The 16,816-nt window shown below is 40.7% G+C and overlaps 1 protein-coding gene across 1 annotated transcript in view; it reads right to left on the bottom strand.

Moving 5' to 3' along the window:
• The window catches only part of CUL2 (cullin 2), an 80,597-nt gene that overhangs the window by 14,878 nt on the left and 48,903 nt on the right, over positions 1 to 16,816 (bottom strand). Inside the window, exons 15-19 of the mRNA XM_018552331.1 lie at positions 15,175 to 15,327; positions 7,850 to 7,927; positions 6,841 to 6,907; positions 4,154 to 4,356; positions 2,262 to 2,363 (exon numbers count right to left, since the gene is read on the bottom strand). Coding sequence (XP_018407833.1) covers positions 2,262 to 2,363; positions 4,154 to 4,356; positions 6,841 to 6,907; positions 7,850 to 7,927; positions 15,175 to 15,327 — 603 coding nt within the window. The remainder of the gene's footprint in view (positions 1 to 2,261; positions 2,364 to 4,153; positions 4,357 to 6,840; positions 6,908 to 7,849; positions 7,928 to 15,174; positions 15,328 to 16,816) is intronic.

The raw sequence follows: 16,816 nt of genomic DNA, 5'->3' as shown, positions 1-16,816 counted from the left end.
TTATTGATGTCTGTGCCCTGGTTTTCTCCGGAGTTTCACCGTTCTATTTGTCCTGGTGACCATTTCCACTGAAGTGAAAGAAAATCCCACATTTAAAGTGGATCATCAGTGCGGGATTAGATGGGAAACCTCCCAAAGGGGACACTGGTTCTAGCGACCCGGCTGACCACCATGGATTTCCCTCTCTTTGTAGGGATTTCCTCTCACTTCCTGTTGTGGCTATTGGAAAATCTCTCCAACAGGACACGAATGGCGAAAAAAATGCTGACAAGGGTTAGAACACAGGATCCAAATCTGAAAAAAGTTTTGGCTTCTGTTCTACTTTAAACCAACTCTGTTGCCATGTACAAATTATTAAATTAAAAGTTCCCTGCAATAACCATAATAATAATAATTATCACCCATGCCACCACCCATTCCTGGAATCTTCGCTCTGTTCAAGAACTAAGGCTGCTTGAAAAATCCTCTCTCATCTAACTCTTCTGGGAGTGTTCAATGTTGATGTCCCTCACTGTGTGTGCCCCCTACTGGAGAAAGGAACCAAACTGAGCAGCAGGGGACCTGCCATCCAACACACCCAATACACTTCATGAAGATGTGAAGATTTTTTAGGCAGCTGTAGCTCTTTAAGAGAGTAAAGACTCCAGGAACAGGCGAGTATAAAAAAACTTTTTTTTAATTTACTAAAAATTAGACAGTCACTTTGAAGTGTATTTCCACGTTTGCAGCAAAATTGGGATAATACCTTCTTTATATTTATTCTATGCTCCCATTCACATAGCATAACATAAAGAAAAATAAATTGCTGCTTACACATAACATGCTGAATTCTGAAAGAAAAGTTTTTCTCTGTACTGAATGTCCCTCTGGAATGCAAGGGGGGGGAAGAGAGATTAATGTTAACCTAACGAACCCGATCTGTACTGTGCTGGCAGATCTGATCACTGTCTGTCCTAACAAAATGGTTAAAGATCTAGAAGCATTGCATATTAATGAGGGGATCTCAGTCTATCTTTAGGCTGGCCATACACTATAATATTTTCTTTGTTCAACCTGTGGGCGTAACAAGGGAAATATACAGATTCCTCTATCAGTGCTTACGAATGTTGATCAAGGAATCTCCCGCTGTCTTCACTGCATTCTGACAGTGGCACTGGCCTCTGTCAGGATACCCAAACACATTTGTTCGGGTTGGTTGTTTGTTACATTTAAAGTGACCCTAAACTCAGCAGTTAAATCATAAAAATGCAACTTATTTGTACATCGAGAAGTATTCCATACTTTATATATACATAATGTGAACATAGAATTTTGGTTAATGGGTATCTCCTGATATACACACACACATATACACAAACACACACATACATATACACACACACACATAATATACATATATATATGTATACATAAGTATACCAGCACTCCAGATGAGTCTGTTTATTGATGAAAATGCAGCATAAATCACACTCAGTGCAAGGTTTCAGGGTCTCGCAGGATCCCCTTCCTCAGGCAGAACATGTGATGGAACTGGAACTAGAGTACCAGTGTCCATACTTCTCTTTGTGCATGATAACGGCGGCCTTCCGTTAATCACCGCTGCACCCACCTTAATTAATTTGGAATAAGCGGTCAGGAGTGAGATGGGTTCACGGACTGTGATTTGTGCATCAAGCTCACTCCTGTGATGGACTATAACTTCAATACAAATGAGTAAACTAAACGTGAGATTGTAGTCCATCCCAGGAGTGAGCTTGGAGCTTATCCAATTCAGAGATGATTTGAAGATCTACAGCCGAGTGATGCACAAATAAGATACATTTCTGTTAATAGTTAGGGTACTTGAATGCATTTTTAAGATGTAACCCCTGAGTTTGGTGTCACTTTAAGTAGGCTATGCCTTATGTCCGATGGATTAGGTCTCCTTTAACACCATAATGAGCCTGTTATGAACAGCTGTGTATGACCTTATATGTTCACTGCTTTGATCCTCCCCTATCTCTACGATTAAAAACCCTCATTGGGTGAAATGAGAGGAGAGGAGGACCTAAGGCAGGACGATGTGAAGCTGTGTGCTGCCGTAAAATGTCCCAGCGAAGTTTCAGGTCGGTGACCGGATTGCTTTCTGTGTGGGAATTGTAAACACATAGTGGGGTTTTCTCAATTTTGACCACAAAAGTGGAAATACACGTTAAGCAAGGCATATCCTTTAAGGAAAGTAAAGGCAGCAAAGGAAAAGAGGGGGAAAAGAAGAAACTTACTTGTGGTGTGTCCTTCTGCATTGGTGTAGTAATTTTAAATTTTGTCCTTTTACTGCTGAAATTCATACTTAATAAAAACGTTGATTCACTATCCACATCTTCCTGCAATGGAGATAAAAATGTCATACAAAAAGGTCAGGGATTCTACATTCAGCTACACTCACACAAAGGTCATTGTTCCTGGACTACAACTACAACGGTAAAACAAACCTTAACATCTGGATCCAGTTTTGCAACTTTGCCAGTAAAACTTGACATATCTTTACAGATTTCTAGTAACTCCAGGTGAATCATTCCAGGTGAATTATACATAGTTAAAATTCATTTCAGTACAGCGCTGCATGACGGAATAAATGTCAGTTAAAGTACCGCAGCGCTGAATACTGAAAAATGGCCTGGATGGGAAGGGGGTTTAACACCGCGGATGTCAACTGGTTAATTTTGGTTAATGGGTATCTCCTGAATTTTTTTTCTTTTCTTATCAAAGGAAGAGTGGCTCAAAATAGTAAAACAAATTATAATTTTTAAGTTTTAGCCATTACTATGACCCACCTCCAAAAAACAACCTATAATAAATTCTTCTACTCCTGAAGATCATGTGATACCGCGTATGTATGCGTTATTTAGTGTGTACCCGTGGTAGGGCCCATAAACAGTAATGTGCATTTTGCTTCTTTTTTTTTTTTAATTAAAAGAGAACTATGAGGTAAGTGTTTTTCCCCATAGTTCTCTTTAGGGTCAGGGGAGGACATATACTAACCTCCTCTCGTGACCCAAAGCTCAGTATATAGCGAGCTATTGCCTGCGATATACTGAGAGTGCCGCAGCAAAGACGGATCCCGACAATACTGTCTGGATCCATCCAGCTGGATGAGTGACAGCGGGCTCTGCCTATCTAGAGGCAGAGCCAGCTGTGTCCGCCCCCTCCCGCTTCTCCACTCAGCGCTGGAGGATCGGAGAGGGGAGAATCCCTGCGGGGGGCCGTGACTAACAGTCACCGCTCACTGCAGGGAAACGATCGAGAAGTGAGCGGATCGGCGGGAAGTTTCTGCTCACTTCCCGATCGATAAAGCCGACCTGTGACAGTTTCTTTGTCACAGGTCGGCTCTAACTCACGCACCTCATAGTTCACCTTTAAGTTTACCTAAAACACACTGACACTAACCCTGGCCCTAACACTAACACTGACACTATCCTAGAACAAGCTCTGATCAAAACATTTATTTAAATTTTTTATTAATCTTACCTAAAACACACTGACACTAACAATGACACTAATACTGGCCCTTACACTGACCGCAACACCGACACTAACCCTGTCCCTTACACTGACACTAACCCAACACGGACATGGACACCATCCTAGATCAAGCTCTGATATATTTATATTTTTTTTTATTAATCTTACCTAAAAACACACAGACACTAAACACTAATGCCAACAATAACGCTTAAACTGACACTAACACTAACCTAGATCAAGCTCTGATCTAATAATTAATTTTTTTACAGTGGGACCACAGAGGAAAGCCCACTTCATATCTGTATTGTGCCATAGGGAACGGGTTAAAGCAACAAGGTACGAACTTCACCCCTGCTTTAGAATTGTCTGCGCAACGTCAATAACCTCGCACATAACTAAAAACCAAGGTTAGATTTTGCATGCACCACCACCCACCCATAGATATATACTGGTATTGTCGTCTAACTATTCAGACAAAGTTGGCCAACAAGGCTGTGGTGGTCTTTGTGACCAAGTAGTCCACTAAATAAATAAAAACAGTGGTGTGGGACACAAGGAGGAAAATTGTAGTTCTGGATATTTCCCTTCTCCATTTCTCCAAGAGATATACAGATTTTTCCCAATAAATATAAGAAGTGGCACATCAGACCTTTTCAGAATCATGATTGATCATCTTGACATCAAGTAGAGACTTGATCGTTTTTGTCAGCTCTTTCTCATTCATCTGTGTGCTGTCCTGGAGTTCCTTATAAGTGACGGTTTCACTGTTGTTGAAGGCAAGTAGGACAGCCATCTGGTAGGTAGTGACCATCGCTACATAGGGTTTAGACAGGTAGTTCATTTTCACTTCACCTGTTCAGAAGAAGACATTTTTATGAATGTAGACAACATATCCAATTGCATTTATCTAATACTATGTGAAAGGGTGCAACCAATTTTGAGAACCCCCTCTGTGTGTTTGTTATGTGTTCCCATTCACACAGCATACCTAAATATAATTAAAAAAAGAATTCTTACCTTTTTAGCTGTTTCTTTTTAGCATAATTATACATAGGACTCCACAGGCAGTTCTAGCAGTTAGAACAGATGCCTGTGAGCTGATAAGGGGGCTGACTGAGTGACAATTAGAGCTCTAAAGTTATATCATATCATATCCTATCCTGTTATAACATCAGAGGCGCGTTCAGTTGCTCAGCAGCTGCGAGTGCTGAGTTAGCAAACTGAGTTAGAACGCTGCATTGCTAACTTAGCACCCGCAGCGGAAGTGAATGTGGATGCAGAGTGATGAGTGTGATGGAGAAGGTGTGATGCAGAGTGATGAGTGTGATGGAGTCAAAAATATTATCCGCCGCCATTTTGCTTAGCACTGTGCAGCTGAAGCGTTCGGTGAAGCTGCAGCAGTAAACTAAAGTGCTGCAGAACTGCTACTCAGTGTTTGGCTAAGTAACTGAACGCGCCTCTGCATTGTAATGGGAATATATACTAGAGTAGTTTTTGATAATGCAACCAAAGATTACTTGAAAAAATGCCTGAGTGAGTGCTGCCTTCCGTCTGCCCACCACTTTTACCAACTTCCTGGATTCCTGGTGTGCTTTGCGTCTCTTTCCCTGCTGCTTTATGCGTTACAATTTCAATTTCTCAAGACTACATATCCCATCATGCATTGCTTCGAGCAAACAATGATAATACAGAAAAAAACCCACAAAAAAGCACCAGAGAGGACTGCTCAACCAGTACAAACCAATGTACACACGAATATAGTCAGAATCAAAGTCTGTTTAAAAATTGATAGATGAAATAAAAATTGATGAATGAATAATTAAAACACGTTTATAAAAATGTCTGTAGGATGCTGCCTCAAATCAGCCAGCCAGGGAGACTGCAAAATCTAGGGAAAAAACACAAACAAGGGGCGCCTTTCCTCTGCTGACACATAGACACGGCTGTGCAGCTTTTTTTCTTTGGGTCCATTGACTTAATTTTTATACTTTAATCATGAATTTTGTGAGTATGTTTTATATTTACCTCCAATCCTGATCTTAATAAATTTGTCTGCACCAGGAAAGGCGCCCCTTGTTTGTGTTTTTTCCCTAAACAATGATAATGTTTCACTGTTTAGTTGAGTTGTTGTTCAGAAGGCAGGCTCCGAGAGTCGTGACACAAGCAGTGCATAATCACAGGGCTGAGAAGATTACAAACTTCTAGATGGATATGGTTACTAGGAGTGGGATAGGACTTATGAAAATTCAGTATAGAAATACATTTATTTTTCCTTTTTGACCATAGTTACGATTAAACATAAGTGTTCAGGTCTTCAGCCCTTTGTTAGGACAGACAGCCTTGCTCATCTAGTATACAAGTGATAAGGAAATCTGCTAGAACTGCACAGACAGTTAATTTGAAAAACAAAACTGCCCCAACCCCCTATACAGTGAGAACTAAGCAGAATTGTTTAAGTCCTTGAGTTTGCAGAAATGCCTTTGAAAAAAAAATTGTTAAAAAAAAAAAAAAAAGTCACGCTATGTGAATGGGAACATGCAACAAATATAAAGTAGGTGCTATCACAATTCAACTGCAAAAGTACAAATATACTTTAAAGTTTTAGTCTAATCTAAACTGATATCGGTCATGTGTTAGATGCAGAACTGTTAAAGCTGATCTCGAGGTCCACTGCTCTATTTCACAATGAAGCTTTTTTTATTTCCTTTTTACCCAAGCAAATTTCCCTACAAAGTGTTATATGACATTAGCTAGCAAGGAGCCAACTTTATGTATAATACATAAAAAAAAAAAAAAAGCCATTTAGATGCTTGAACCCTGCTTTAGATGCATAACTGAGATAACACTATTTAATCTGTGCTCCCTAAACTCTAAAAAAGGACAAATGACATGTGGCTCTTCTCACATTCGTCAACTGCTCCCTGATGTCTGTGGATGAATATGTGTATTGACTTTAACTACAGTACAAAGTGACACTTGGAGACGGTTTGCTGCGCAATCATTTGGATAAATTGAAGAATCCTTAAAGCTTCTGTATGCTTTGTTGCTGCAAACTCATTTTATTGGCCTTTCTGAGAAGTCAGCCTCTCGCCAATTAGAAAACAGTTGATGTAATAAGCAGTGTAGGAAACTGATAATACAATATTGAGTAACTGCTGACAGGAGAATCAACATGAATAAACGTAATAAACTATACAACATCTTTGTATTACCTACTGAGTGCATCGTCTCAATGATTAACCTAACAGGGTTTGGGTTTACATCTCACCAGGGGTATATCTAAGCTATAGCCAAGTAACAAATAAGTACAATATAAATGCAAGGAAAAGAAATTACCTGTACACAAGTAGTGCAACCACGTCAGCTTTCTGCCACTGAAGTGTTGGTTGTAAAATAATTCAAACTAAAAAAAAAAAAAGAATATATTTATAAACCCATATTTTTAAGAAAACATATTCTTTTGATATTTGTCTGTACTACTTTTACTGTGCATGTAAAAGAGATCAAATTGATGTAAATGGTATTAACATGTGTTGTTTTAAAAGCCTTATTTTTATGTATAGTGATTAATAATATACAGTATGTACATAATATATGCAGGCTTTGCTTCCTGATTTGCAGTGGAAGACGATGGCTGCACTTCACTATCTCTTATGAAATTTGCTGAAAATAATATACTCACTAGGTGGCTGATTGCATTATTACATTTTCCCCAGTGGGGTCCCCCCTTGCACGCCCAACAAAGACTTTAGAACAGCATTACAGAGTTCTCCCCAGTTTGACACAGCCAGGGCCTAGCTGCATCCTTCTTCATTTCTGAGTTGCGCATGTGCAGTTCCGCTCCACAGCCTATGATGTGTAAGGCATAGATCAGTATGATCAGAGATGTACAGACCTAGGGGTTTTCCCATTATAGTCTATGAAGGCAAATCAGAAATTGTGAAAAGTGTGGTTAGCCCCTGGCAGGGCCAAAGTAAGGTTTGGGGCCTGACATCTGTTATGTATACATGTTAAGATAGGGCAAGGGAGAAAGGGGTGAGGGCAATTTAATTCAAATTCCACTTTAATAGCTGGATGGACAGCAGGTACATTGCACTGGAGATCGAAAATGTACTTCACTAAACAAGTGAGGTTTCTAATCTGGAAAAAACTTCTCCTTTAAAAAATACATCAACATATTCATGGGATTTGTAATAATATATACTGCAATGAATATAACCAGACTGAGAATAACTTACTTGAGATAATATTGAAACACTAAAAATACATAAACCAATGAATTAGCAAAACCCTCTAACAAATATAAATAATAAAGCCACTTCTACACATCAGAATAACCACTCACCATTTGAACACTCTTTTCCAGTTCCTGAGGGATGGCAAATGTAGAGGACTGGGCCTGAGTTAATGGCCATGCACCAGCCTGAAAGAAATGCAAACATAGGCCATATTTAACTGTGCAATAGATGGGCTTTCATTGGGAAGAGTTAACAATTGTTACAGTCCTGATAAACTCCATTTGTGGTTATTTTGCCTTTTATTGTGTTATCTGTGTAGTTGTACAATATTTTGTGGAGAAAAAAAAATAGATGATTGTGTAAAGCTCTTTCCACTGGGCCATTGCACCCTTTCATCATATAGGGGGCGACAGCAAGGTAAGATGATGGGAGTGATCGCTAGACAGTTATGCTGTGTCCCACAAAGATAAAACATCTAAGCCATAGGATATAGATCAGGGGTCCTCAAACTTTCTAAACAAAGAACCTGTTCACTTTCTTTCAGACCTTGGGGGCCACTGGGAGCAGAAAATGCCTAAGTGAAAATGGTCCGTGGGAGTAAACAAGGTTCCTGCTTAGTGGTAGTTAGCAATGCTTTTAGGGGTGGTGAGCAATAGGAGTAGAAAAATGGAATAGGAATAGTGCGTCTTCACCGACATGAATGGGAGGAATAGAGGCCCATCGATGAGATCAATGGGAGGAATAGGAGGGCCATCGCTAACATCAATGGGAGGAATAGTGCCCCATCGTTGATGTCAGCATGAGAAATAGTGCCCCATATTTGACCCAAGTGGGAGGAATAGTGCCCCATTGTTGTTGTCAGCAAGAACAATTGTGCCCCATTGTTGTTGTCAGTGGAAGGGAATGATGTCCCATCGATGGTGTCAGTTAATATCAGTTATCCACTGTTGGTATCGGTGGGAGGGACAGACAGAAAGACAGATAGATAGATACCAAATTTTGATACATTAGCCCAATATGCAAAAATAAGTGGTGGACCCTTTTCTCAAGGTGTGAACATTTTTTTCACTAAATGACAAACCAGCAGGACCAGTTTGTACACAATATTCACTTTCTTTAACCAGTTGACATCCGCGGTGTTAAACCCCTTCCCATCCAGGCCATTTTTCAGTATTCAGCACTGCGGTACTTTGACTGACATTTATTCCGTCATGCAGCGCTGTACTGAAATGAATTTTATACCCTTTTTTGGGGACAGATAGAGCTTTCTTTTGGTGGTATTTATTCACCACTGGGGGTTTTATTTTTTTACTATATTAAGGAAAAATTACCGAAATTTAAAAAAAAAAACAGTTTCCCCTATATTAAATGATAAAACATTTATTATTACCCAATTTTTTGGTAAAATATAAAAGATGGGGTCACGTCGGGTAAAAAGACACTAAACATGTCAAGCCTTAAAATTGCGTGCGCGCGCGAAACCTCAAAAAACGATAATACCCAAAATTGGCCCTAGGCGACGCTTTAAAAGCTGTTACCGCTCATCAGTTTAGTGTTATCAGTGATTGATGGCCCTAAAATGATTGCTCTCACTGCGACGTTCGCGGCGATATGTAACATGTGTAGCGCAATTGTAATTTTTGCGCGCTGGGGCACCGGACGCGTATTTACGTTTATAGGCGCGTAAACGTGGGGGTGGGGGAGTTAAACATTTTGGGGGGGTTTTTTCCCCTTTTTTTATATGTGGCTTTTATTTTATTTTTTTTTTTTATGTGTTACTTTTCTTTTTTTTTATTTATATTTTTTTTTTTGCACTTATTGTTATTGCTATTATATAGGGGGATAACAACCCCCTATATAATAGCAAAGGCACACTGACAGGTCCTCTTTATGGAGATATTAGGGGTCTCTAGGACCCCTAATATCACCTATGGACCCCAAAAGAAGCTGATAAAGCAGAGATCTGCTTTATCAGCTTCTTCTCTCTCCAGATGACTGACAGGTGAATGCGGAAGTGATGTAACACACATCACTTCTGCATTCACAGCCCGGACGGGGATCAGCAAGGAGCTGATCTCCCGTCCTCCTCCTCCTGACGCCCTCGGAGCCGGTCCCGGGATCCAAGATGGGGCAGTGGATGCCGCGAACGAGCACATATAGGCGATCGGCCGGCTATGGACCCACTGATCGCCTATATGTGAAACACCCGGTACCGGGTGTTCGCATTGGACGGGTCTTTTCTGCCCGTGCGTGCCCGCTAGGGGGCGCGCGCGAGCAGGAAAAAATTGCCGTCTGGAGACGGCAACCCGCAGATGCTGCAGTGCCGTCCGTCCGTTTTTTTACTACGGGCGGACGGCAAGAGGTTAAAGATTCCTTGGTATGCCAGAGTTACCTAATCTCATTATGTCATGAATGGAAGAGGTCACTACACTTCTCAGACTCCAGACTAAGAAACCGCTCTAAGTTTTATTACTTCATGACAATATTTAATACACAGAGATGACTCTATTCTCCCGACACTGGATTGGACTACATTTACCTTAATGAGCAAACACTGGAGGAACAAAAAGTACAGATGTGTTGCCTACAGCATCCTAAAGTTTCTAATCACCTTTATAAAGGATTAGAAAAAAAAACAATGATGGACATGTTCTAAAATGCTAAAACCACATATATAGCCTTTAATTTTCAGTCTCATGGCCCCTTGATTTTATAATCCACCAACATATACTGCAGTCATGTACAGATGGAAACACTTTAAATCACTGCTGTCTTAGGAACTGAAGCCATTATAAGTTGGCTATACACTGGTAGTTTTATGTGAAAACATTCATACAAAAAGAAATCTTACCAGAACATGAAAATGAATTGAGAGATAGTTGAATGAAAACCACGTTACCCATCACAATTTTGTTGTAGAAATTTCTTCCATCCTGTTCCTTCAATTTTGTTTCCTCACTATGGTTGAAATTGATAGTCAATTTGACCCCATTAACTATTAAAAATCAAACGAAAGTTCCAACAAAAATTCTTTTGAATGAAATTCTACTGGTGGATGGCCAGCTCAAGGGTGTCCCATACTCTCTGCTGAAGATCAGATAGTCACCAGCACACACAATGCATCATTGATCCGGTTTTATTTTATTGAATAAACTTCATATACAGCCAACGTTTCTGGGCCATGCAGATCCCTACCACAGAGTGACATAGTGTCACAGGATCAATTATACATAGTGTGTGTGCTGCTGACTATCTGGCCTTCACTGGAGATCCATACAAAGCCATCCATGTCATCAGTACGAGCACCGATAAGCAGATAATGCTGCAGAGACAATTAAGTTTATCCTACTACAAGAGGCAGTGTGACAGTCCATGGCTTTCAGAGCTGGCATGTTTTCTCCCCTTTACAATATCAGATTTGTATAAACTACTCCTTGAATGACCAGACAGATGTGATTTTCCTATTGTGGTCACAAACCTTTTCCCTAAACTCTCCTGCACTTCCAGTGAGGAATTTGGGTGTCAGATCAATCACAATGGTGTTCCAACCAAAGCAGAAGACAGAGAAGTAACATGAATAAAAATAATCCATATTCTGTAATCAAGAAGCAGAACATTTATTTGTTAAAGGCAGGAAATGCACCTACTTAGGAACTTCTGACTTTACAGATATGCATATTTGTTCGGGGTCAGTTACTCGCAATGTATTAAAGCCTGAGGGTAAACATAACCCGGGCAGGTAGTATTTCTGGAATGACAGTAATGGAAGTCCAATATTTCCTTTAGGAAAGGTTTACTTTAATACGGTTGTGGAGAGGACTGAGAAGCAGTGGTGCGCCGGCCTCGTCAAACATTGCTTACAAACATACACACTTCTATACATCAGCAGAAGCACTTTTAAAAATGAATCTGCTGATGTTCTGATATACAGTAAGTGATGTTGGTGTCCCTATAAGGTATATGATTAAAATCAAGGAAAAAAATCAATGATTTGGGCAAGTCTCTCTCTTCATTTGCTTATCAATCACATTTCAATCTTATTTTCATGCTGCTTTTAAGAAAAACGTGCTTCCTTTCTTGGACCAAAGAAGTAACAAACACCACCAAAAGCCAGGATAAATATTAGTGCTGATTTCCAATCGTCTCAGCTTGGAGGAGCAAAATAAACTGAAATGTATGTGTGCTGCAGTGCTCTGCCTGTTGTTTTTCGGCCTCACTGTTCCATCCCAGCAGCAGCCTGTGGACTGAAGGCAGCATGGATGCTGGGGTCACCGCCTGAACTACAACATAAAGTATGAAGGCAATGATAAATTAGGTGTACAGGTATATTGAAAGAGAACTATGGGGTAAGTGTTTTTCCCCACAGTTCCCCTAAGGGTCACGGGAGAACATATACTAGCTTCCCTCCATGACCCAAAGCTCAGTATATTGCGAGCTACAGCTCGCGGTATACTGAGACCGCCGCAGCCGGGACAGATCCCAACAATGCTGTCGAGATCCACCAAGCTGTGTGACAGCTGGCTCTGTCTATCTAGGGGCCGAGCCAGCTGTACCTGCTCCCTCCCAGTCTGTTCCTCCAGTAAGTGCTGGAGGATCGGTGTGGGGAGGGGAGAATCCCTGCAGGGAGCGGTGACTGAGTCATGGATCTCTGTAGGGACATGATCGAGAGGTGAGCAAGCGACGGTATGTGTTCTCTCACTTCCCGATCTATTGGGCCGCCGTGTGACAGTTTAATTGTCACACAATAACGGAGAACAAAAGTCCCTGCAGCTCTTATCTCTAGTTCACCTAGCTTAAGTGGATAACATTGTTTATGTGATTATAGAAGTGATGACAGATATACCTTGTTTAGCTATTGGCAGGTAGCTATGGGTGGACACAAGTGACTGCTGCTAGCAAAATTCACACCACACTCTATTTCCTGCATTTCATCCGAGTTGTCAAACCAGTTCCGTCATCTACTCAAGTCTTGATTCGCCAATGACCTTGTGACCCAACTTCTTGACTACATGACTGTTGTCATATAACCTTAATGCTTCAAAGCCACTTCAAGTGCCATGTGAAGCAAGGAAACAACAGGCTGAATATCCCTGGCAGGTATGGCATTCAAAGAAATATGTGACCAAAGGGTCAGATCACTGAAAACTGATATTTCTGTTGTGTATGGCTGCTGCAGGGCTGAATCAGAGTCTAATGATTCTCATCTCTCAGGGACTTTGTGGCTTTGAACTGTCTGACCACAAAGGTATCAATGTTCCTTCTGCATGATTATTGCAACATGATTAAGGGAATTGATTTTACATTAATCTTCGGAGACAGGTGTTCTTCTTTAGAACACATTCTTCTCACAGCAGAAGAGCTTTAAAAAGCTGGGTGTAGACTAGTATTTCAAAGAAAAATTTTGGGAACGGAAACTATTCTCTTCCCAATATTTGAGCCATTGTGGGGCACTGCAGCTGTCACACATCAGCTCTTTATCCGGAGAACTGAGCAATCACAAACCGCCGATTGCTCGGCTCACGGCTTCTTCCTGCAGGGAATAGGGATTTCCAGTCCCCTCTCTGTTCCTCCAGTGTTCATTGGAAGACAAGGGATGGGAGGGCACAGCTTGCTGTACATAGGCAGAGGCAGCTATCAATCAGGCAGCTGGGTGGATCAACAGTATCAGGATTCCTACCAGCTGAAGCACAGCTCTACACTCTCAGCATATAGCAGGCAGTAGCCCACTATATGCTGAGTTTCGGTCACAGGAGTACATTAATAAATGTACTTCTGTGACCCAAAAGAAAAGTAAAGCCAAAAAAATGGTTCGGCTTTACTTTTAAGCATGAGAGTTTATGAGTATTGTTCTTTTCATTCATGTTTTAGCAATATACGGAATAGAGGTGAGATACTGAAAATCCGGATCATATTATAACACAGACAGTGTGGGAGATAAGACATTTTCTAAGTGGTCATGGTGGGCTGCAATCATTTTTGCTGCACACGAAAAACTAAGAACTTGTAGTTTGGTATTTTTTTAGAAATTCCGTAGACTACAATGGTAGATGAAAGCACCTGGATATACCTGAAAAATGCTAAAAGCAGAATATCTTCCAAAAAATTCCATGTACTACACCTTGGTGTGCACAATCCTAACTAAAAACAATGGAGCCGTTCAAATCCAAACTTGAGAGCATTTCAAACAGCTGAAAAATATTCTTACAATGAACAGGCTCTTAAAGTGACTCTGTGGCTTCCTGAGAAGGTCAAAACAAGCTCTGTACCTGCAAAGGAGGAATACTTACCCCTCCTGCTGCCCACACCACAGAACAATGCTCTGATGAAGATTCATTTATAGCTGAAGTTTTCTCCAAATCTGACACTTTCAGGATTTTTGATCTGGGCCCCTTGCATTGCTCCACGGTTCCTCCTGTTCACCACCATGCCACTACTGTACCATATAATTAGTGGAGGTCAATAGGAACTACTGAGAGCTGCAGGGGAACCAGGTGATTGTCAATCACTGAAGTGTCAAAAAACTGCACCTGGTAATTACTATGAATCCGAGTGATGTTTGGCAATGAAGGCAGTGGGATTATTTGCCCGTACAGGCAGAACTTTTTTGTAAGTGACAAAGTGACTTCAAAGTGAACCTGTTAGCTATTCTAAACCTAAAATAAAAGTCCTAAGAGCATCCAACAAAAGTAGCATATTAACTTCATCAGCAGGTAAACCCAACTCTGTGCTCCCCTCCAAAACTGGTTTTATCTTTTTACTGAAGTATTTGATATCTCTTACTAAACCCACACTTGCTCTATCCAATGAGAATACCTCAGTGGGAATACAAGCAGTCAGCCTGAAGTCAGGGAGTTGAAGCTCTAGATAACCTGAAACCTGTTTCAGAACATACGGAGGAGGGTTTTCAATCTAATCAAGGTAATAGCAGACGCCTTGCGGTTCCCATTCTTAGACGAGCCTTTTACTTTTAAAAATTGGACAGATTTGCTTTAAGTGGAGTCACATGACTGCCAGGCACGTTGGATATCCTAATGGATGGCAGTAATTGATTTTGCTAACAAGCGTCCAGATATATTTTATGAACAGGCAGCACAACTGTGGCACATAGAAAACGTAGCAGTATGTGAGAAATAAACATGTGATTATAAAATTTCGTTTATATGTATCCCAATTAACACTCTGAAACGGCTTCACGTTGCTCCTTGTTATTTTGTTTTGGGTGTGAATGTTTTATTTGGCAGACTCGGTCTTGTCTTTACATCCTAATACTGGCTGTCACTAGATAAAGCCATCCACAATACTGTAAAGACAGGAGAAGACTGACAACTTGACGAAGACAGCGCTCCGTGGATATGAGACGAGCGGCTGCACAAACTACCAGTATCCAGTGCATGGATTGCTCAGTATTGTTTTATCTAGACTTTTTCCTCACCTGTAATACATATATTTGAAAGCTGATACCCAGGTCAATAACGGTGTCTTGATTCTTGATAAAGTTGTTGAACTTGTTGTTGAGATCAGCGCTGACGCTCATATCCGTGTACATTCGATGCAGCTTGCTGGTGAACTCGTAGCCGCAGGCTTGCTGTAATACAATGCAGCATGTTCAACTGTGAGACCTGACCAGGTGAAGTCTGCATCTCATAAACAACTATGTCATCTATTCCAAGACCATTCACTTACAAAGCAAACAAACAAAAACACTTTGCATAAAGGTACAGTATATGTGCATTTAATCTATTTTATGCATGTTATATACCTATAAAAGACCCCCTTGTGTGGACACTGCTGCTGGGTGCCAGATGTAATGAAAGCAGCACCAGCAGATTTAAGGCCGTCACTCCAGTGACACTCTATCGCAGTGGTGGCGAACCTTGGCACTCCAGCTGTGCCAAAACTACAAATCCCAACATGCATCCGCCTCTGGGAGTTATGTCCGTGGCTGTCAGAGCCTTGCAATGCCTCATGGGACTTGTAGTTCCAAAACAGCTGCAGTGCCAAGGTTCGCCACCACTGCTTTATAGTATTCCCCTTCACTCTTTCCCAGCTTTTACATAAAAGGTTATGTAGGGAGGTGAAGAGAGGGGTGAAGGAGCTAGGCCAGCATAGGACAGTAATTAGACACCTCCAGAAGCGGAATATGAGTGCAAGGAGGGAGAAGGCTGTGCTAGAGAACTTACTTTTCCAAGAGTAGTCAGATTTTCTAGGAAAATTGAAATCACATGCAAGTGAATACAAAAATGATTAATGAAAAGCATTGAAAATACTTGATTTTTCTGTGAGTTTACTAGCATTTTTTCCAAGTTGGTGACCGGGTCACTGTAAGCCCATTTTAATACAGGAAACCACTTCCCAGTGGGTGGTGCTTTTTTTTCTATACACAAAGTTTCTATAAAGACAATAACTAGTGCTAACTAGAGCAGATTAATGTTTTCTCTGTAATGGTGAGTATGACCCATGTAAAGCAGTTTTCCTAATGAGTATACATTCACGTTGCAGGAAGAAGATAAAAGGCTTTCCACTTCCATTTTATACATCTTCTTACTTCAGTTTATGTGCTTTTACAGAAACCGCAAGCATTTTTCTTGCAGAATTTTACATGCATTAACATCAGTTAATATGCATCTCCTATAAAACACTCTGTCCATAAATGTATATACTGGCTTCCATGTACAAGGCAGGTAATTGCATAGTGTATAGAAGCAAAAAGTACTCAACTACATTGTACAGTTAGCATGCAAGTATAGCAAAATCAAAATTTGTGCTGTATAGGCAGGGGATATGTTAGAACCCCTGAGGTCTTATCGCTGTCTGGGGAGATATTGATTGTTTTATGGTTTCATGTGAAAGCACTAGTGGTGGGTTGTTTTAATCTGTGTGGCTATTTTTGCATTAAAAAACTTTGGTGTGTGGTCCGTGTAAAAACCTAATTCATGCGAGCAGCACATGACTGGTACTAAATAAGTGTCATGTTAAAGTGTATCTAAAGCCATTTTTTAGTTTTGGATAAGGTGAAAAATTGTGTGTGTGTGTGTGTGTGTGGGGGGGGGGGGGGCACCTTTAATGAGGTTCTG

The sequence above is a fragment of the Nanorana parkeri genome, unplaced genomic scaffold, assembly GCF_000935625.1.
Source record: "Nanorana parkeri isolate BGI_ZX_2015 unplaced genomic scaffold, ASM93562v1 scaffold84, whole genome shotgun sequence".
In the NCBI taxonomy this organism is placed as follows: Eukaryota; Metazoa; Chordata; class Amphibia; order Anura; family Dicroglossidae; genus Nanorana; species Nanorana parkeri.
Note: the sequence above shows the minus strand (reverse complement) of the source record. Positions and strands in the feature narration are given on the sequence as shown.